General features: G+C 41.5%; 1 protein-coding gene across 2 annotated transcripts in view; it reads right to left on the bottom strand.

The window, feature by feature from the left end:
• Positions 1-23,640, bottom strand: part of abca2 (ATP-binding cassette, sub-family A (ABC1), member 2) — a 519,276-nt gene that overhangs the window by 5,461 nt on the left and 490,175 nt on the right. For both annotated transcript variants that reach the window (XM_073052214.1, XM_073052215.1), the window contains exons 45-48: positions 19,222-19,314; positions 15,709-15,811; positions 13,254-13,391; positions 4,991-5,197 (exon numbers count right to left, since the gene is read on the bottom strand). In XM_073052214.1, the coding sequence (XP_072908315.1) occupies positions 4,991-5,197; positions 13,254-13,391; positions 15,709-15,811; positions 19,222-19,314 (541 nt within the window). The remainder of the gene's footprint in view (positions 1-4,990; positions 5,198-13,253; positions 13,392-15,708; positions 15,812-19,221; positions 19,315-23,640) is intronic.

Here is a 23,640-nt window from a genome sequence, read left to right as displayed (position 1 = left end):
TTAACACACAAATTCTTTCAACAGCTGTTAAATGCCATATACAGGCACTCCCCATGTAATACAAGAGTTGGATTGTCATAAAGCCGGTTTCTCTGTCACACTGTTTTCAATAGTGACTCATAATTGTATCACTCCACATACATTTGTTAATCTTCTATTATTTCATTGAATAATCACTCTGACACTACCTATAAAATGAAACTAATGGAAAATACAAAGTTTTCAGTCATTACTAAATAAAAGGAAATAATTTTATTTTAATTACTACCTTCAAAAATACATGGGAGATTTTGTGTAAAGTCAGATTACTGTAAATCAGGTCTTTCATAACCCAGGGAGCCTCTGTACAAGGACTGCTTGATAAGAACTACCTACATCGCCTGTCATGTGTGGGTTGGGTAGACATGCCTTTTACACCGGGAATCTACCAGTGAGTAGCTAGAAGTCAACTTAAGGATGAGGTGACATGTTAACACACCTTTGAATGCAATGGCCTCACGGCACCAAAGACATGGGTTCAATCCCAACTCCCACACGTGATGAGAATCACTGTATGAGGCATGTGTTAGTGCAAGGGTTCCCAACCTTTTTTTATGCCATGGACCAATACTGTTAACCAAGGGGTCCATGCACCTCAGGTCGGGAATCCTTGTGTTAGTGGATCAGTACCCTCAAGGTAGAGATGAATTGCAGTTTGATTCTTATTTATCCTCTCCAGATGCACTGGAGCTGATTGCCTTGTCTCAATTCCACTGCCAATGTTATCGATAGTCTTGCTCCCATTTGGCTCCAGCTCTCCTTAGTCTTGCTGCAACACAGAGACTAAGGAGCTAAAATTCCAGAGGTGACCTGGCTGGAGTTACAGCTCACAAAAAGGAAGATGGACAGAGTTGTAGTTGGCCAATCACCTCATGCCCTGGATATCACTGAGGACAGTGTTCTAGGCCCAGATTCCTTCAGCTGCTTCCTTCCACACAAGGACAGAAGTGAGGGTGTTCCTTGAATACTGAACGCACTTGCATCTCCTCAGACAATGAATTAATCCACATCTATATACACATAGGCAGCACATTCTGGCATGGACCAATAAGTGATACAAATACTACTTGCCACAAGTACCAGACAATGACTACCTCTAGTAAGTACAGGCTAGCCACTCACTCTTGACTTTCAATAATATGATCATCATATAGATCTCTACCTCATCACCACTGATCAGACATGATTGAACAACACAAAATACTGCAGATGCAAGATTAGGTCAGGAGTTGTGTACCCTGCATCTAATAATTTACTTCCTGTTACCCCAAATCTTCACAGCATCCACAAGGCACACATTCAGAGAGTAAAACACATACTCTGCTGAGATCAGTGCTGCTTCAACCATTCTCAAGAAGCTTGATATTATCCAGAGCACAGTAGGTTGCTCGATTGGCAGTCCATCCCCACCACCCAAGGCATCTGTTCTTTCTACCGCTGGTACAGTGGTAACAGTGTGTATCATCTATTGCAGTTACTTGCTTAGGCTGCTTCTACAACATATACAAAGGTTGTGATTTTTATCAGCAAGAAGGATGCATTGGAACACCAACATCTGCAAGGTTTTCCTTCAAGGCATCATCTGGAGGTCCCCATGTAACAATATTGCACACTTCAATGCAGTGGTTTAAAGAGCTGCAGCACTCTCTTTCCATATATGAATAAAGAAACCACACAAAAGATGCAAACCTGCCCATTAGCAAGCAACCTGGGACTCAGATGGGGAATGGATGGAAAATTACAGGAGAGAAGGGAGAGCAAAGAGAGAAAAGGAGCAAATCGAATCACAGTACCCTACACCAATAGATGGCATTCAGTTCCTCTGCCAATTCACTCTATATCAAAGTTCTGCAGAGCAGTCCCAGTCCAAAGAGATCATTCTCCGAACTACTGAAATTTTTTCTCTTTCAAGTATTCATTTAGTTCCTGCATTCTGCGCTGTGCATTGATTAGGTGTATTATGGTAACTAGCCATATTAGTGGGGCCGTGGTAAAACCGAAGGGAATAAATGACGTACTCATGCTTATTTCATGGCAGTATGTAGCTTGGGACCACGGAAGTCATATTTTTTTGCTGACCACTGAGATAACGCTCAATAAAGCTTAATTGTATGTTTGCTAATTGCTAATACAGGATTGGAATTGGGAATTTGACTCTTTGGAGCTGTGGGCATATCACACAAGTATAACAACTCTGTGGGGTCTCAGGCTGGCGGTTTCATTTTGACTTTGGATCGATTTTGGCCACTTTTATTCCCTTGCGAATAATATGATTGAACCTGTGACATTGTTTATTGAAGCCAGCTTCTAGCAACTTACTACCTACTAAAAGCTTTTTCCAAACCGGTCCCAAACAAGAGAAAATCTGCAGATGCTGGGAATCTGAGCAACACACACAAAATGCTGGACAAATTCAGCAGGCCAGGCAGCATCTATGGAAAAGAGTACAGTTGAAGTTTTGGGCCAAGACGTCAACTGTACTCTTTTCCATAAATGCTGCCTGGCCTGCTGAGTTCCTCCAGCATTTTGTGCGCGTTCCGAACTGATCGTCTAGCTTTGATGCCAGTAACGTGAACCTGTATCCTTTACTTGCTGATTTTCCTGTTAGTGAGAGCTGCTTCCCCTTGTTCTTCCTGCTGTGAATACTATCAATTAATTTCTTAATGGACAGTGTTGCAGGTGACAGGGACTGAGAACAATAGAGGTGTGTACTGCACAGCAAAGCTATTCTGTCCATTAATTGTCATCCAATTAAATCGGGACTAAGGTATCCTTAGTTCCATCCACTGCTTTAATTCTGTATCTCTAATTATTGGTGTCAATCAAAACTACAACATCATACTTTTTTTTTTAGCATTATTCAACACTCAATCTTTTTGGTAAAGAATCTAGTGCTTTCCTGGCATACATGATGAATAAATTCTTTTTGGGCTTGGCCAGCTGGGTACTGGTATCGATTTTAACCGACGTTTCGATGACAAACTCCGCAATCTTCATCAGGGATGGCACCTACGCATGTCTAGTCCAGTGTCCTGTGGTCAATCCCTCCTGATTGGTTAATCCTCAACCAATCAGGTTTCTGCTGTCCCACCTTGTTTACAAACAAATTCCAGTTCTTACTTAGAACAAAACTTTATCTTGTTAAAATTCTTATTCTCGAGTTTTATTTCAATGGCTTCCTTCACCAGGCAGTCTCAAAAGCCATTGGCACAGCGCAGTTGTTTTGTGCTGTCAAAGTCAATCCTATGGCCATTGCGAATGCAATGTTCTGCTACCATCAATTTCTCTGGGTGACCTAAATAGATTCACCTCCTGTGTTCTTTGATGCATGCGCTCCATCTGACCAAGGGTGGAATCCTGTAAATGCCAGCCATCCTGAGTTCCAGGTCATCTTTGACCCGGATGAAATGGGATTTGAGCTCCTTTATGGGTTTGTGGATGGTATTAATTTGATATTTCTTCAGGATCTTGGCAACCCTTCCAGAAACTGTGGAAATACATGGAAAACAGTTGGTAGCGACAGGTTCCTCCTCATTGTTAGGCTTACTGTTTTTTTCAGTCAGCCCTTTTAAAAGCAGACAGGGCACGAGGTGGAAGCCTGCATCAAGGAGCACAGGAGGTAAACCCGTTTAGGTTAGCAGGAGAAATCAGCGGTAGCAGAACATTGCATTCTCAATGGCCATAGGATTCACTTCGAAGGCACAGAACTCCAGTGCCTCGCCAATGGCTTTGAGACCACCTGGTGAAGGAAGCTACTGAAATAAAATTCAGGAATAAGAATTTTAACAGAGATGAAGGTCTCACTCCAAGTAACAGCTGGAATTTGATTGTAAATAAGGTGGGACAGTGAAGATGGCAGAGTTTGTCAACGAAACATCAGTTAAAATCGATACCTGTACCTGGCAGGAAACCCAAGAGGAGCTTATTTGTTTAAATCTTTTTCATTATATCTAGAAAAATTCAGCAGTAACCACATCTGGTTTATTTTGTAATCCTCCAAAATGCTCAGTGCAGGTGTTTTATCTCACTGTAAAGAGGAAAGAGCCATATTCCAGGATGGAACCAGAAGTGAGGTTACTGCAGAAGGAGAATGTGGTTAGGCTGGTGAGAGACATATGCCTTGGCCACCTCAGGTCATCACAGTCCTTTGAAAGACAGGTGCTTTAGTTCAGGTGCCACCAGGACTGAGATCAGCTAAGTATGGCTGGTAATATGCTCTCATCTGCTTCAAACTATTACTATATTCTTGAGAAATTTATAACAAAGTAATTTTGCAAGTATCAGCCCTCAGGCTGCCCACTGCTCTGATGCTCATTGAGATGGCATTGCGTCAATGCAAATGGAGTCAGTAGCCTTGAATTTATTTGCATTGACTTAGTTCCTGTGTTCTGGTCCTTTTGAAGCACCGCAGAACCACAGTTCCTGAGATTCTTGTCACTGGCATAATATGGCTCTAACCAGCACTGCTGCTAACTGGGAAATCTGCCCAAGTAGTAACCCGCTTACTCCTGAACAACGTCACTCTCCCTCCTACATTACTTAATCTCTCATATCACCTACTCACCACTCCCCCCCCACAACCTCAACACCATCCCTCTAAGATGCGCTGGTCCCATTTCCTGCTCCCCTCTCTGTACAAGCACACTGCAAGTAACCTGTTCTTAATTTCAGTCCCCACAGCACAAGCTGATTGTGTGCTCTTACACTATACAGAGAACAATGCCCAACTACATGAATCCCTAAATCCAATTATCCCTGTGGCTGGCAATTTCTCAGAGACATGGCAGTACATTTTGGGGCTATGGGAATTTGCAATGTTAGGTTCGTGTGCTCACAGTCTTGGTTTGCTCTGGAAGGCTCTCTGCCATCACCTTACAATAGACACTTGAGCGAATGTTAGGGGCTTAGTATTACAAGAACCCCCCCAATCATAATCGCTTGCACTACTTACACGCTCCTCCTCGAAGCTGATTAGCCCTTCGTCGTCGCTCTCTAACTCCTCAGGCTCATCCACGGTCAGAGCCTGTAGTTCTGTTGGGGTGCCCCTTGGCCTCAGGAGACTGAGAATGCGCTTGATCGGCGAGTGCACGCTCCCAGTGCTGACAGTTTCCTGCTGCTCCAGGTTGTCGCTCTGCTTCTTCGCAAAGTTTACAAACACCTGTAAAGACCAGAATGGAAGAAGGACCTCTCAACAACATCAGACATTTCTAGAGGTGCATCTTGGAGAAGACTGCTGGAGAAGTTTACAGGAGAGTTTCTGGGGACTGCAATAAGATTTCTAAGTTCAAGGGGTGTCTGAAGGGAAACTTCTTCACTCAGAGGGTAATGCGAGCATGGAATGAGCTGCCAGTGGAAGTGGTAGATACCAGTTCAATTGGAACATTTAAGAGGAGTCTGAACAAGTAACTGGATAAGGGGATTGAAGGGATATTGTCTGGGTACAGGTAGATGGGGCTAGGCAGAAGACTGGGTCAGCAAGGACTGGATGGAGCAAACCTATGTTTCTGTGCTGTAGTACTCTTATGGCCAACTTCAAACCTATGGCAAGCATTTTGATCATATGAACATTTTCGTTATGTACACATAGCCTTTTGGTCAAGGGTTTCAGGGAATTATCTAATGGTGCTGCGGGAAGTCTGCCACTGCACAGTTCCAGACACCGAGCTTCGACTTGGACCTTTGTGAAGGTTAATCCTCAGTCTGAGGTGTGCACACTTCCTCCAGCTGCTCCGGTTTCATCCCACGGGTTGGTAGGTTAATTGCCTACTGTAAACTACCCCTCATGTAGGAGGGTTTAAGAGAAAATCAATGGAGAAATGATGGGCCAGGTTTGAGAGCAAAGATGTCACATGGCTAAATAAGTGGGGGCAAGAAATTATGAGAAACACAAGATATTTGATAAGCAGAGCATGTAAAACTGCATAAATAAACTTTCTAATCTCTGAATTCTGCAGTATTTGAACAAAGTTTCAGTTAATAGGATACAAGTCTTCCTTAACAAACTTTCTTGACCATTGGACAAGCTTGCATTATACTCCCTATAAATGTATATAAAATCATTAGAGGTATGGATAGGATAAATGCACATAGTCTTTTACCTGGGGAAAGGGAAACAAAAACTAGTGATTATAAGTTTAAGCTGAGAGGGCAAATATTTATAAGAGCCTGGGGGGAGGGGGGATGTGAGGCAGCACAGTAGCGCAGTGGTTACCAGAAAGCTTTTACAGTACAGGCGACCTGGGTTCAATTCCTGCCATTGTCTGTAAGGATTTCATAAGTTCTCCCCGTGATCGCATAATGATTCTGTTTCCTCCCACAGTCCAAAGGCGTACCAGTTAGTAGATGAATTGGAAATTGTCCTGTAATTAGGCTAGGGTTAAATCGGGGATTGCTGGGCAGTGAGGCTCAAAGGACCGGAAAAGCCTATTCCGCACTGTATCTCAATAAATAAATAAATAAAATTTGTTACAAAGAGGGTGATACTTGTATGTACCAAACTGCCAGAGGAAGTGGTTGAAGCAGGTAAATTAACAACATTTATATTCACTTGGACAGGTACACAGATAGGAAGAGTTCAGGGGACACACAAGAGACTGCAGATACTGAAAACTGAAGCAATAAACAATTACTGGACGAACTCAACAGGTCAGGTAGCAGCGTGGGAGAAAAGGAACTGTCGATACTTTGAGTTGAAATGGCTGACAATGTCAACAAGTCCTTTCTTCCCAGAGATGCTGCTTGAACACTTGACTTCCTTCAGCAGATTGTTTGTTGTTCAAGGTTCAGAGGGATATGGGCCAACAAAATCAAATGGGACTAGCTTAGATGGGCACACTGGGCACAGCATGGAAGAGTTGGGCTGAATAGTTTGCCTGTGTGCAACTCAACCTAAGACAAAGCTGCTCATGGTTTAGTAGAACCCAACTGTAAGGTTTTCACAGGAGATTTTATTACAACATTTAGAAAAGGCAAATCAGATTGGAGAGTTGGCGATGTCTTATCTAAAGCTGACTGACACTAGCCACGGGTGTCTGTCTTGGTTCTAAATACATGTGATATCAGTGGTAAAAGTGCAAGAAGTTCATCTTACTCAGATTGTTCATGGTCCACATTCAGAAATAATACTTCAGCAACTCTGGTAGTGTGATTACAATGAAGATCAAGGTGCTGCTGGTTAGGGAGTTGCAGGATTTAGACTGGAGACAATTTTAAGGAATTGGTGGAAGAGCTTGAGGTCAATAATAAAACAGTACACTGCTTCAGCCAGTAGATCTGATGGTACCAGTGACCCAAGTTCAATCCTAATCTCTTGTACCGTCTGTGTGGAGTTTGCATATTTTCCTTATGCTCACGTAGAATTTATTCCCACATTTCAAAGTCATACAGATTGGTCACTGTAAGTTGTCCCTTGTCAAGAAGATTTGATGGGAATGTGAGAAAATAAAATAGGTTTGGGGTAGGTTTAAGTGTAAATCAGGGGTTCCCAACCTGGGGTCCATGGGCCCCTTGCTCGATGGCATTGGTCCATGGCATAAAAAAGGTTGTGAACCCTGGGGAAAATGGTGTTTGACGGTTGGCATGCTCTTGTTGAGTCACAAGGCCTGTTTCTATGTTGTATAGCTAATAACTCCATGCTCAATGACTAATAGAATGTTTATAACAAGTAAATTTCCCACTTCACAAACAAATTTGGACAGCGGGGATTTGTGAAACAGCTTGGTAAAAGAGGCAGGGTTTTCAGAGTCTCTTAAGCTAGAAAGAGAGCTTAAGTAGAGCTGGAGGGGAGTGGGCATGGCTGACGATTGGATGGTGAAGAAATGGTTTGGAGCTCTCTCATTAAACCTAATGGTCTTAGCACAAAGAAACTGCTGATGATTAATATCACTGGAGCTTAATAGATCTGAAGTCAAAGAGCCAGAAATCTGGGAACTGGGTGGTTGGCAGATACACAGTTCTAAGCTACTACTGTGTCACTGACCTTAGAGTGAATCTAGGCCCAAATGCTCATGTAACACGCAGTAAGGTTTCACTGCTAACGTAATGGCTTCTTTGTAATGTTCACTGCTGAGGTAACAGTTTCTCTGTACCAGCAATGTTTGGGTTATGGCTGGAGATAACAGGATGCATGTTAGCCAATAAGAGATTGTGGCTGTGTCTTGTGAGTCTGGAAAGATGTTTTTTCCCCCACAGTCTTTTGTCGAGGAGAGATGAAGAGGGAAGACACGTGTGGAGAGAGCTGGTAGACCACCGGACGGTGTGGACTGGGATCTGAGGGTCCGAAGATCGGTGACTCTCAGAGGAGACCGATGGTGGAAGAAGGACTACTGAGTGAGCTCCAACTTGACTTTGACTTGACTTGGGCCCTTATTTTAATTTTCATTCCTAACCCTATATTTACATTAAGATTCAGAAAGTTCAATCATTTAATTGCATATGGTGTACTGTTTGATATTTTGCGTTGTGGGTTTGTAACTGGGGGTACATTACACAGCATCCACACAAACGCGATTACCCAGTTTGGCGAGGCTGAAGGCCATTTTCCTAGACAAACATGAGCTGGCCGAGCCTGTTGGTTACACTCAGATAGAAAGAAATGGCAATATTTGAGGTTGTTTTCAATGTGGTTGAACTCACTATGGAGTACTTGGAAACAATAGTTAGTCACGGACATAGGAAAAAGGAAGAAAGTGACCATCAGGACTAGCAGTAACCTGCAGAGAGGGTGTGCAGGAGTCCCCTGTAGCCAATCCTGTCTCAGACAAGGGGACCATGCTTTTTGGGAGAATTTTCTTTCAGATTAAAGCAGCAGCAGCATTCGAGTCTGTGGCATTATGGTTGGCTCTGATACACCTCAGGGGAGGTGGGGTGTTGAGTAGCGAGGGGAACAGTCAGGCACTCCTGTGGTTGATTACCCCTTTGATGCCAAAGTCAAGGATGTCTTGGACTGGGTACAGACATTCTGAAGAAAGGGTTCATTGTATACATTGGTATTAATGACTCAGGTAGAAAGAGGGATGAAGCAACATCAGTTGAGGGATGAGGCAGAATGAGCTTGAGGGTGAGGAAGATAAAAAGCAGGAACCATATGGTTATGATCTCAGAATTTCCCTCTGCGCCCGTGCCAATGAGATTAGAAATAAGAGGACAATCAGGATGAACACATGATTAAAGAGCTGGTGCAGGAGAGAGGGCCTGAGGTACTTGAATCATTGAGATCACTTCTGGGGCAGGTGTAACCTGTGCAAGAAGGACTGGCACACATCCAAACTGGAAGGTGACCAACATAGCTATAGGGAGGTTTACTCATATTACTCAAGAAAGTTTAAATTAAGTTGAGAGGAGGGTGAGAAATGTCATATCTGTGCAGGTGGGGAGATTGACTCAAATGTACAGGATAAATGAGGGAAGCCCAGTAGGTGGGGCAGACAGGTGGTAGTTAAGGAGTGTGGGAGAACTGGAGGGAGGAGGGGTGCTCATATGAACTTAATATAATGCAAACAGCTTCACAGGCTAGTCCGGTAAGACTTGAAAATGGACCAGCACTCGGAATTATGATACAATTTATATTATAGAAAAATGTTGAGAGAGGGGCAGGACCGGATGTTCCATGGTACAGATTTTTCAACAATGATACAGGGTGCGGGTGGGGGGAGGGGGGGGGGGTGATTCACACTATTGGTTAGCAAGAACCAAGCAACCTTACAGTCGATATCCAATGGGTAAAGGTGGTACACTTTGGAATAAGACAGCACTGATCACATTGCTGCAGTTATGTGACAGGCAGCCCAACAGTCAGTGGGAATGAAAAGAACAGAAAAGTTGCAGAAAGATCATCATGAAAGTGAGTAGTGTTATCTATCCCAAAATTGTCTGGGTTTGCCATAGTGCAAAGGGCTTAGATGGGGTGGAATTTGATAAACATGTCCAAGAAAGTCTTTGAGATGAAATGTAGAAAGTGTCCTACTGGAGACAGGGTAGTACTTGACCTTGGGGAACAGTGACTATAATTCTTGAAATTTCATGATTCAAGATTGTTAATTGTCATTCTTCAGTGCATGCATGTAAAGAAGGAAGAAATAATTGTTACTTCTGATCCGATAGAGCAAAAAAAAACACTATAAGGCTAAAGAACTGAATTTAAAAAAACAAGAACACAATAAATATAAATGAAAAAGCAATCCTATAAAACACAATGCACAAGTAACTATTATGTACATAGACTGACTATATGTACATAAATTGACATCAGGTGATGTGTATGTAGTGGTGGTGGGGTGGGTTAATGCAGGGGTCACCAACCTTTTTTGCACCGCCGACTGGTTTAATATTGACAATATTTTTGTGGACAGGCCAACGGGGTGGAATATAGGTGATAAGTCAACTATAAGTCACTTAGAAGTGGCTAATACACTCAATTTTGTTTCTAAAAGGGGTTATCTAATGAATTTAATATTAAACACACATTAAAACATATTTTCCTCACATGAATATAGTGGTAAGTCAATTATAACTCATTTATAAGTAAATAGCATCATAACATTTTAAGTAATGTTTGGATATTAAACACACAGCGCATATTTTCCTTGTATGAACATATAAAATCATTCCTACACACCAGTGAGAGGACAACGTAAGGACCGGAGGTCCCTGTGCCGGGGCTGTGGCGGTTGCAGTCCGGAGAGAGTGGCTGACCGAGCGAGGAGTGCGACAGGGCACATTCTCGCCCGCTTGTAGGTAGGTAGGATCTATCGGCCGACAAAAATTTGGTTCGAGGGATGACTTTCAGTAGATCGCAGTGAGGTAGCTGCTCTGCTACTTACAAAACCCGAGCCCAAATTAGGTCATCTGCGAAGATTTTAGCACCAGGTTCCCCATGAACATTTGGTGTGCTAAACAGGTTTAGAGGCGGTGCCCATCTGTCCGCGCTCCAAGTCAGGCGGCCAGTTACCCAAGGCCAATCAGGGATCTCTGGCGCGAGGGTATCACTGCATTTAGGTGACTGATGACCTCGTGTGCATTCAAGTTTAACAGTGGGCATGACAGGGAATGAGGAAATGTGCAGCTGACTCATATTGTTTCATATCGCCAAATCGTATCGTTTCCTCACGGCCTAGCACATGCTTTGTGGCTCGGTGGTTGGGGACCACTGGGTTAATGGGTAAAGGTGTTGATCAGCCTAGCATTTTGGGGTTTGTGTGGCACACACAAAATGCTGGAGGAACTCAGCAGGCTAGGCAGCATCTAGGAAAATAGTACAGTAGATGCTTCGGGCAAAACCCTTCCTAGATGCTGCCTGGCCTGCTGAATCCCTCCCGAATTTTGTGTGTTGCTGGGTTTTCCAGCATCTGTAGATTTTGCTGTTGTTTGATCTTGGGGTTAGTAACTGTTTTTGAGTCTAGTGGCCCTGGCGTGGAAACTGTGTAGCCACTTCCCTGATGGGAGTGGGATCATTCATGATATTGCTGGCCTTTTATTGGCACCTTTCTGTATATATGTTCTTGTTGACAGCTAGACCTGGTGCCAATGATGTGTTAGGCAGTTCTAAGTACTCAGAGTCCTCCTGTCTGCTGCAGTGCGATTTCCGTACCTCACAGAGATGCAGGATGTTAGGGTCCTCTCAACTGTGCATCTGTAGAAGGTTGAGAGTATTGATGTGCATAATCCAGTCTCCACAGAAATTAGAGGCACTGGTGAGCTTTCCTAACTGGTAGAATATGTTCTGGGACCATGCCAGGTTGTGTGAGATGTGACTCCCAGGAGTCTGAAATTACTCAGTTTCCAACGCTGTGCTGCCAACGTAAATAGGGGTGTGAATGGTGCGAGCTCTCCTGAAGTCGACGACCATCTCCTTTGTCTTATTGACATTAAGGAGAAGGTTATTTGCCTCAAGATAGTTATGAAAGGGCAATAACATTTGTGCTCAAGTTTAGAGTTGGAGTTGAGGTAAGGTTAATTTCAACAGAATAAAAGAGGTCCAGGTGCAAGTCGATTAGGAGCAGATGTTAGTAAGAGTTCAGGGTCAGCATGTACCAGTAAGGATGAAAGATAAAGATGGCAAGATCAGGAAACCTTGGATGACAAAGGACCTTGGAATTTTGACCAGGAAGCAAGAAAACTAGCAGGCAGAGGAAACTGGAATTGAGTGTGTCCTTGAGGAATAAGAGGATGCAGGAGAGATCTTAAGAAATAAATAAGGATAAAATTGGCCATTGAATACTCTTGGTTGGTAACTTAAAGTAACTCTATATCAGGAATGATGGGGTAAACAAGAAAACAGTGGATTCTTCTTGTGTGGAGCTAGCAGATTTGGGCGAGGTCCTAAATGAATACTTCTCATCTGTAGTTCCCAAAGAGAAGAACATGGTAGTATGTTTAGGGAGGCTATGTTAATAATATGAAGCATATTATTAGGGAGGAAGTGTTGGATATCGAGGTATTCACGTGAGTTAATAAATACCCAGAGCCAGGTGAAATCTATTCCGCATCCTTATGAGCAACAAGGGAGTACAAAGATCGGACCCTGATGGAAATACTTGCACCTTTGTTAGCCACTAGCGAGGCACCAGGAAAGTGGAAAATAGCTAATGATGTTGGTTTATTTAAGAAGAGAGGCTGGTATAAGCCAGGTAACTACAGGCTAGTGAATTTTAAGTTAAAGATAATAAAATAAAGGGATAGGATTTATGTACATTTTAAAAGGTAGTGGGTTATCAAGGATAGTCAGCATGGTCTTGTATGGAGGAAATCTTGTCTCACTGATTTGATTGAGTTTCTGAGGAAGTAACTAAAAGGAATGAAGGCTGGGCAATGGAGGACTATGAGTCAACAGGCACAAATGCTGGAGGAAAATGAATAGTCAACATTCTGGCCAAGACCTTTCATCTTTTGACTAAAGCATAATTCTAAAATTCTCATATTTGAAAATGAGTGAACATTACGTTCATATTAATATAGAACATCTTAAAATTTCTGGTTAATGATGGGAAGAATTTGAATGGGAAATTTGAATGGAATACACTCTGTCACTGCACAAAGCACACATGCCACCAATGGCCTATGGTGGATAATACGTTTTGTGGCAATATTTTGTGAATGCTAAATATTACTCAGAAATTCCCAAATATTTTAAATATGTTACTGGTTATGGGTAAAATTCTTGTTGGAGATCCCCCAGTCATCAATACCTTTCTTCTTGTGTTTAAGGATTTACTTACATTGTCCAGCGTGGTTTGACTGACAGAATAATCTTCAATTCCCAGCACATCAACGACTTGCTCCATCTTACTGAAAACATGGGCCAGTGAGATGTTTTCTGACTTCAGCTGGTATTGCACTTTGGTATGGTGCCTCTCCTGAACAAAATACGCACACGTCAGACTTGCAATATTACATCACGCTTATAAAATGGTGTCCTGACTGTAGCACTGAAATAATTGGAATCAGGAGCCGATTTAGGCCAGTTGACCCATCCACATAATAATGATAATAATAATAATAATAATAATAATAATAATAACAAACACAGCATTTCTGCACATTCAATTAAAATTATTGCAAATATTTTGTTTCATTCTCCACAATCCCCATCAGCACAGGGCTGTGTGCTTAGTCCCCTGTTCAACTCACTTTACACTTGATACTGTGTGGCTAAACATGGCTTCAATGACTTATTCAAGTTTGCTGACAACACCACTGTTGTAGGCCGAATCAAAGGCATATAGGAGGAAAAGTGAAAATCTGTCTGAATGATGCCACAACAGTAACATTGCACTCACTGTCAACACGATTAAGGAATTGATTATTGACATCAGGAGGAGGAAGCCAAAAGTTCATAAGCCAGTCCTCATCGGGGATCAAAGGTGGGGAAGGCCAGCAACTTTAAATTCCTCCATGTTATCATTTCAGAGGACCTGTCCTGGGCCTACCAGGCAAGTGCAATTACAAAGAAAGCACAGCAACACCTCTTCGTCCTTAGAGGTTTATGAAGATTTAGCATGACATTTAACACTTTGACAAACTTCTATGGATGTGTGGTAGTGAGTATATTGACTGGATGCATCATAGCCTGGTGTGGAAAAACCAATGACCCTGAACGGAAAATCATACAAAAAGTAGTAGATACAGCCCAGCCCATCATGGGTAAAGGCCTCTCCACCACTGAGTACATCCACGTGGAGTACTGTCGCAGGAAAGCAGTATCCATTATCAGGGACATGCACCATTTAGGTCATGCCCTTTTCTCACTGCTGCCATCAGGAAGAAAGTACAAGAACCTTAGAATTCACACTACCAGGTTCAGAAACAGTTAATATCCCTCAACCATCAAGCTCTTGAACCAGAGGGGATAACTTCATTGAACTTCAATTGCCCCATTGTTGAACAGTACCCACAACCTGTGGACTCACTTTCAATGACCATCTCATGCTCTTGATATTTATTGTTTATTTATTATTATTTTATTCTATTTTATATTTGCACAGTTTCTTTTCTTTTGCACATTGGCTGTTTGTCCGCCCTATTGGGTGTGGATCTTTCATTGATTCTATTGTGATTCTTGGATCTACTGTGTATGCTCTCAAGAAAATGAATCTCAGGATTGTACATGGTGACATATATGTACTTCAATAATAAATTTACTCTGAACACACATGCTGAGTTCCTACTCAATATTCCAATAATAATTGTTTGTATTCTACATTATAATGCTAAATAGATGAAACAGGTCTCCTGTCTATCTTATGAGATGAAGGTAAAAGGCTTATGGTACTATTGTGAAGTTCACCAAAATCGTGGCCAATGCTTATCCCTCAATAAATATCATTAAAACAGATTCCCTGGTCATTACCATGTTGGTGTTAGCAGGATCTCTTTATGCACCCATCAGCCTCATTTTTCTCAACAAAAGCACTTCATCAGCCACAAAGCATGATGATCTATAATAATTAAGGGGCTTCCTCACCCAACCCAGCCCTCTTTCTCCAGTAGCAAAAGAACCCTATTCTGTGGTCTTTCCCTGTTCTGATTTAGAAAGTATACTATGAACAAGACATTCGGGAATGCAAAATTATTGATTCTTGTTCACAATAATTGTTTCAGATTTCCCTCTTTAAACTGAGCACTGGCTCTAAGTGACAGAGCAAGTCCTGCACACTTGGAAGTACTCTGCAGTATTAACATACCAAATATTTCAAATGAAAATAAAGATCCCATAGTACTATTCAAAGAGAATGCTTATTCAAAGGGGATAATATCCATTGTTGTTTAGATAAATTTAAAGACAATGTTGTTGGGATGCCAGAAAATATTTGCATTTCAAGTTACTGGCAAGGGGACAAGGCAACCCCGATCTTTGGCTCCCGAAAGCATGAAAATTGAGGAGTAGTCTTACATCCCTATTCTCTACAGAGTCATCAACATCAGGGATTTCCTCTGACATCCTATCATTATGAAAGGAATCATAGAGATGGAAAGGCCATTTTCTCCTGGTGTGACAGACCAAGCACTGATGCAAACGGATGGGAAGCACATCTATGCTCTCGTGGCTCCTGCAGAGCTAAAACAACTTAAAGGGATGGCTTCAGTGTTCCTTGCTCTTTGGTTCAGTCATGTGCATTTAGGCATGACGTCTACAGTATGTAAGCAGGTCATGGACTTCAGCTTTGGTCATACCTTTAAAACTGCTTCAGGGAAATTTCTGTTGAAAAAACGGACAACTTCTTTTACATACAGACTGGACTTTGTGCGGACAGTTATCATGTAACCATCACCGAACCTAGGAAACAAAAAAAAATGCAAATAAAAACACATCACTTGTTGAAAATGGCACAGCAGATATACATCCCTTTGAACTTGCAATATCATCTGTCATAAACTGCGGAAGCAGAGAGAGAATCTGCAGCATTGGCCTTAAAACCGGGATGTCTGTTTAAGGCCTATAAAACAGATTGACATTAATCGGCCGTATTTTGACCAATACTACTTGCATAAAGCCTAGATTTGCAAGTGAATATACTTTGAAAACTATTCAGAAAAGATGCAATGATGTATGTATTTTGGAAATTAGATATAATTAAAGAGGACACAGTTAGAACCAGCGCCACAGTGTGGCAAGTTATAATTTGATTCTCATCCTCCCCACAGTTCCCTCTGCTGCTCCCTTTCCATTCTTCCTTACTTTGCATTTGAACTCCCCAAGTCCTCTACCCTCCTGATATTTGGTTCCAAGTCACTCTGCAACTTGATTCCTGTCTCCCACATGTCTTTCATTCACTCCAAGTTGCTCATTTTCATGACGGTTATTTCCCATTCTTTGATTTCCCTCCTTTGGCTACCCTGTACATATCCCATCATTGCTTAGCCACACTTAGAAAATCTTTTATTCAAAGTTACCACAATCCCTACAAAATGCCCACCCAACACCCAAAATCCAACATCCTCTAATCTCCGAGTCATCCACCCTTTCTGAATGCTTTTCTACCACTATCCCAATGATCTTTACTATATCTTCTATTCATCAAATTATAAAGGATCAACTCCTCACCTGTATCTGTCATTAGAAGATGAATTTAAAACCTAAAATCACATATACTTGAAGCCCCTTAGTCCACATTACTAACCTATCATTCAATCCACTTAACCCATCATGAGCACACTTAATCTTCTCATCCCTTCTACCCTTCCTTGGATATTATTTTTTGCTTTGCCCTTCTTTCACAGCAGCCACTATGCCAAAGCCATCAGCCCACTACTCAGTAGCTCTATTCCTAGTTTAAAAAATTCTTCAAAAATTCATTATTAAAACCAATCTCTGATATCTCTCCCAAAACCCCTATTCAATATTTGCATATTTATTCTGTGTCTGCTTTTATTCTAACACACAAAAGAATGCAGGGTTGTTCAAAGTTCCTGAAGAATGTGTGTTGTGCAGTTGGCTATGTCATATAGTAAGTTTTGACTTGACAAGCACTTTAATAATCAGTTTCAGTGGGATCACAAACAAGTGGAAATCTGCAGATGCTGGAAATCCTAGCAACACACACAAACAGCTGGAGGAATTCAGCAGGCCAGGCAGCATCTACGGAAAAGGGTACAGTTGATATTTCAGGCCGAGACCCTTCAGCAGGACTGGCCAAAAAAAAAGATAAGGAATAGATTTAAAAGGTGGGGGAGGGAAGGGAGAAACACAAGGTGATAGGTGAAACCAGGATTGGGAGGGGTGAAGTAAAGAGCTGGGAAGTTGATTGGCGAAAGAGATAAAGGGTTGGAGAAGGGGCAATATAATAGGAGAGGGCAGAAGGCCATGGAAGAAAGAAAAGGTAGGAAGAGCAACAGAGGGAGGCAACGGTCAGGCAAAGATAATAGGTGAGAGAAGGAAAAGGGATGGGGAATGGTGAAGGAGAGACAGTGGGGGGGCATTACTAGAAGTTTGAGAAATCTATGTTCATGCCATCAGGTCGGAGGCTACCCAGATGGAATATTAGGTGTTGTTCCTCCAACCTGAGTGTGGCTTCATCACAACAGTAGAGGAGGCCATGGATAGACATATCGGAATGGGAATGGGAAGTGGAATTAAAATGGGTGGCTACTGGGAGATCCTGCTTTTTCTGGTGGATGGAGTATTGGGTCTCACCAATATACAGGAGGCCACACCAGCAGCATTGGATGCTGTATATGACTCCAGCAGAGTCAAAGTGTCAATTCACCTGGAAGAACTGTTAGGGGCCATGAATGGTAGTGAGGGAGGTGGTGTAGCACTTGTTCCATTTGCAAGGATATGTACCAGGAGGGAGATCAGTGGGGAGGGACTAATGGACAAGGGACTCACATAGGGTTTCATCACTCGGTCCTCACCTACCATCCCTCCAGCCTTCACGTCCAGCACATAATCCTCTGTAACTTCCGCCATCTCCAACAGGATCTTACTACCAAGCACATCTTTCCCTTCCCCCCCACCCCCCACGCTCTGCTTTCTGCAGGGATTGCTCCATATGTGACTCCTTTGTCCACTCATCCCTCCCCACTGATCTCCCTCCTGGCACTTATCCTTGTATGTGGAACAAGTGCTACACTTGACCCTACACCTCCTCTATCACTATCAAACAGTCCTTCCAGGTGAGGTGACACTTCACCTGAGAGTCTGTTGGGGTCATATACTGTATCCAGAGCTCCCGGTGTGGCATCCTGTATATTGGTGAGACCTGAGGCAGGTTGGGAGACTGATTTGCTGAGCACCTACGGTCCATTCGCCAGAAGAAGCAGGACCTCCCAGTGGTCATCCATTTTAATTCCACTTCCCTTTCCCATTCCAATACATCTTTCCATGGCCTCCTCCATTGTCGCAATGAAGCCACACTGAAGCTGGAAGAACAACACCTTGTATTCCATCTGGGTAGCCTCCAACCTGATGGCATGAATATCGACCTCTTGAACTTCCAGTAATGCAAACTCCTTTTGCCATTCCCCATTCCCATTTGCCTCTCTCACCTTATCTCCTTGCCTGCCCGTCACCTCCCTCTGGTACTCCTGCCCGTTTCTTTCTTCCATGGCCTCCGTCCTCACCTATTAGATTCCCCCTTCTCCAGCCCTGTATCTCTTTCACCAATCAACTTGCCAGCTCATTACTTCACCACTCCCCATCCCAGTTTCACCTATCACCTTGTCTTTCTCCATCCCCTCCCCTCACTTTTTAAATCTACTTCTCATCTTTTTTCCTCCAGTCCTGCTGAAGGGTTTTGGCCTGGAACATCGACTAAACTCTTTTCCATAGATGCTGCCTGGCCTGCTGAGTTCCTCCAGCATTTACTGTGTGTTGTTTAGTGGGATCACCTTGCCTTTGGTGTAAAAGTTGCCTTCTTGTTTGCTTTGGATATGCAGTAAATATAAAATTTGTCAGAGTATCACTGATACTTAACCATGATTCATGCAAAATCCACTTATGTGCCCAGCCTCTCTCCTTGTAGACAACTTGAGAAAGGGTGTCAGATAGCAGACACAGTGGGACCATTACTGTGTAAACTGGGGGGCAGTGGTGTCAACACTGCACATTACAAAACTGTGAAGTCTATTTACATTCTTTTGATTTAAAAGCACTCTGTGCCAAGAAAAATTAACAACAGTGTCATTAAAGGAAAACAGTGAGCCGACAGCGATCGGGGTTGGGAAAGAACTAGAATGTGAAGTTACCGGTTTTTCAAGTGCTGAATGCTGCCGAGACACCTGAATCGCCCATTTACCATGATTGCCAGTCTTGTGCACAATGCCTCACATTCCTCCATGCTGTGGACATAAAAGGAGGCAAATTAAAAACAGCAAGCTACTTTCTATCTGCATGTCATAACACAGTCAATAGTGGAGAGAAGGATATCTGGCTCATTGGTCATCAGTTTTCTTTACTAGATTTTTTTCATATTTTTTTCCGACATAGGAGGCAATTCAGTTCGTTGTGTGGTTTAAATTGAAAGTTCATGTGGATTGATTTTTTTTAAATGGCTGCATAACTGAATTGCTACAAAAGCAAAAATCAACTAAAATTGAACCTGAGTAATAAGCAGTACACAAATCTTTTTTTTAGAATTTCAATTCTGTTTCAGAAACACTACAATTCACCTTCAGAAGGCACTAGATTCTGAAACATACCGTAGATTTCGCACTACAGAGCGCACCTGATTAAAAGCCGCTGGCTCTAATTTTAGAAAGAAAATCAATTTTGTACTTGTACAAGCCGCACCGGATTTTCGGCCGCAGGTGTCCCACGTTGTAATATGAGATATTTACACAGAAAGATATTACACGCGAGGATTTTTTAACTTTTAATTAAATCCATATGGTAACATAAACAAATACATATTGCAAATGCTTTTTTTCGAACCGTGCCTGTAACGCGGCTACTTTTAAATATACATACGTATCGGTAACACAAATTACGTTGCGTATACTTTTTTACTGAACAACATTCCAATATCTCCTAACGACTGGTAAAAAATATATATACTGCAGCCTACCAGGAAAAGTTATTGATCGCCTTTAACTTAAAAGCAGCGTTCGCTCAGATCTAATGCCGCTCGCCCCCACCTTCCCGTTTATCGCAAACTGGTATTTCCCACAAGACGTGGCGAAACCGGGTGTGACGTCATAGCATCCCGGGATGTAGTACAGAAAACAAATATAGTTAAAACACTTCTAACTTTAACTAGAAATTACTAACAAATGAATTACTAAGCGAAAATATTATAAACTAAATAACTGCCATAAAGGCAGCACAATGCTTTTCTTCGAGTGTTTTCCATGTTGATGAGGGTGAGTACAAATGACTGATTTACAATAATTTAATTGTGAAAGTGCGCTTGATTTATCGTACAATTTCATTGGACCTCTGTGAACTACTCATCAATTTTATTGGTCTACTGTTACGAGGCAAAATGTTTTTGGTGGCATGAAAAAAAATCATGCATTAGCTGCACCGTAGTAAAGGCCGCAGTGTTCAAAGCTGTTCAAAATGTGGGAAAAAAGTAGCGGCTTATAATCCGACATCTACGGTAATTTATATTAAACTCAAACATCTTTGATCAGCAAAACTAGACATTGTACTTATGAACATATTTCATTACACATTTGTATACAAATTCCACCAACAAATAAATAAATATTTAAATTGTCATAGAGACAGAATTGTACAACATTGAAACAGGCAACTTCACCCACCAAGTCCATTTAATATAAAGCACCCATTTACATTGATCCTATTTTATGCTGCCTACACATTCACCAACTCCCCCTAGACTCCACTGCACACTCCACAGAAGGGGCAATGTACAGTGACCAGTTAGCCTACTGATCTATCCTGGGCTCAACATATCGATGCAGTTACAAGGGCGACACAACAGGGGCTATATTTCATTAGGAGTTTGAGGAAATTTGATATGTCACCAAAGACTTTCACATGTTTCTACAGATGTACCATGAAGAGATTTCTAACTGGCTGCATCACCATCTGGTACGTGTGGGGGGGGGGGGGGGCACTGAACAGGATCAAAATAAGCTACAGAAAGTTGTAAACTCAGTCATCAGGACATCTTTAAGGAATGATGCTTCAAAAAGGTGACATCCATCATTCAAGACTCCCATCACCCAGGACATGCCCTCTTCTCATCCTACCATCTGGAAGATACAGGAGCCTGAAGGTACACACTCAATGATTCGGGGACAGCTTCTTCCTCTCTGCCATCAGATTTCCGAATGGACAATGAATCCATGAACACTGCCTCACTACTTTTTTTTGCACTATTATTTAACACACACACACACACACACACACACATATTTTTTCACTGTTATTCACTGTTTTTATTTTATTTTATTTTTTTAATTTTTTTATTAGTTTTTCAGAACACTGTTTTTATTATGTATTGCAATGTCCTGCAGCTGCATAACAACAGATTTCATGACCTATGCCGGTGATTTTAACCAGAGTGATGTTAATTGCATTGCGATGTGGGGAATAAAAAGGAACATCAGGAGAAAGTGCACAAAGTCACAGGGAGAACGTGCAAACTCTACACAGACAGCAGCAAAATTAGGATTGACCCTGTGCCATTGGAGCTGTGATATGGGACATTGGAAAAAATGTTGAATTTCCCCATGGGGATGAATAAAGTATCTATCTATCTATCTATGTGCGGCTCTAGTAGTTTTAAGCTCTAGAAGTGCTTTAAATATCAGATCTTTTCACTGTTGATAACTGCAAAGATCAAGGACAGTAGAGATCAAATTTCTTTACGCAGGGATGATGGATCTTTGGAATTATCTACCACAGAGAACCAGAGACTCAGTTGTTTTCATGCAAAACAGAGATCAATCAATTTCTGGATGTGTAGGAAAATGGTACAAAGGTAAAAGATGAAGCTTGAACTTGATAAATGATGGGACACATTCAAAGTGCAAAAGAATCTGCTCATGCTCCTATTTCTTACTTGTATTATTATAAACATAAATGAAACCTATCTTAGATGAAGAGCGGATAATCATTTCGTAAATACAAACACTGACACGAGAGGCTAAATATAATTTTCATTGGATGCAAAGAAAGAAAACTTGAGGAAGTTTAAAATGAAAGTAAACATCAGCAGCCTCATGTATACCTTGCAAAAAAGTTTTAACATAATACTATGGAAATAAATTAGTTAAGTATTAAATTTTAAATTAAATATAAAAATTAAAGAATGAAAAAGCCACAGTGCTACAATGTACTCAGGCTTGAGGGAGTAACAAAAATGATTTCCGAGATAAAGGACGCGATGGAGAGCACTTGGTAAACACACTCCTTACACATCCACATGCACAAACATTGCTTTGTCATTCTGCTGTCATTGTGCTGAGTGTGTATACTTTAAAGTCTTCCTTCGGTAGTCCGGTATATTCTAATAATAGGCCCTAAAGGCTTGGCTTTATGGTGCCTTGTCTGTCATACACAGTGAAATATTCAATTTCTTTAGTAATGGGGATATGTAAATATTGTTTATATACTGTATTTAAGGTAGATACTCCTGGCTATTTTGTAACTGTGGGGTGCATCATATTCTAATTAATGTGTAGTTTAAGTTAACTTTGTGGGTAATTAAAGACGGTATGACCTGGTGCCTAAAAAAACGGGGCTCATTGCTCTCAGTGGGAGAAAGAGATCAGAGCTGCCAGGGGTTCACACTGAACAAAATAACATGGATCTATTAATGTGTTTCTTGGTAGATATCTTTTTGTAAATATTGACAGCTTTCTTTTTGCTAGTTTTTCCAAGTTTGACTTTTGACACACCTAATAAACATCCTTGCACAAAAGTGCTAAGTGACTCTAGTCATTTATTTGGTCATAACCCATGCAGCTCCAGTTATGTGGATGTACTGGAGAAGATGGGATTATTTTTATAAACAGAATACATTATATGGGGATCTTATGGACATCCTTAACATCATAAAGATGAAAAACAGAGTAGATAGAAAGAAAATGCTTCTTTTGATAGAGGAGTCATAAAATAAAATCAACAGCTTTTTTATAGTGCTTCACATCTGGAATCCACAACCCAGTATTGTGGTGGAGTCAGTTTCAGTTGTAATATGGGGAAGAACAGGTCCAGAGTAAATGACAGCTGAAAAGAACAGCTTTTTATGAAAATAGGTTTTTTGGAGGAATTTGTTGAAATGAAAGGAGCTGATGATCAGCATTCCAAAGGTTTGCTGGAAGTGTCTATGGAGGCTGTGGCTGTCATACTCTAAAATTCAAGGGAGTTTAGTACAACTGGCACATGCTGGAAATGCAGATATATGTATACAATTAAAAAAGATTCAGGTGAATTATGGAACAATAAGACAGTTAACCAATCATTAATGGACAGAATAATGTTTGAATCCACTATCAACTGGTTGTAGTGTAACATAAAAAAACAACAGATTGAAGTTGTGACTGATACAGAGAAGGGTTGGCCAGTGGATGTGGCATACTTGCACTATGCTACAGGGTCACACAGGAAATTTTAAAAATAGAGAAAATATAGTATACAATACTCATATGGATAGAGGACTGGTTAATAAAGGAGCCATTAGTAACTCTAAA

This window comes from Hemitrygon akajei, chromosome 7 (genome assembly GCF_048418815.1).
Source record: "Hemitrygon akajei chromosome 7, sHemAka1.3, whole genome shotgun sequence".
In the NCBI taxonomy this organism is placed as follows: domain Eukaryota; kingdom Metazoa; phylum Chordata; class Chondrichthyes; order Myliobatiformes; family Dasyatidae; genus Hemitrygon; species Hemitrygon akajei.
This window is presented reverse-complemented; position numbering and strand designations above follow the sequence as displayed.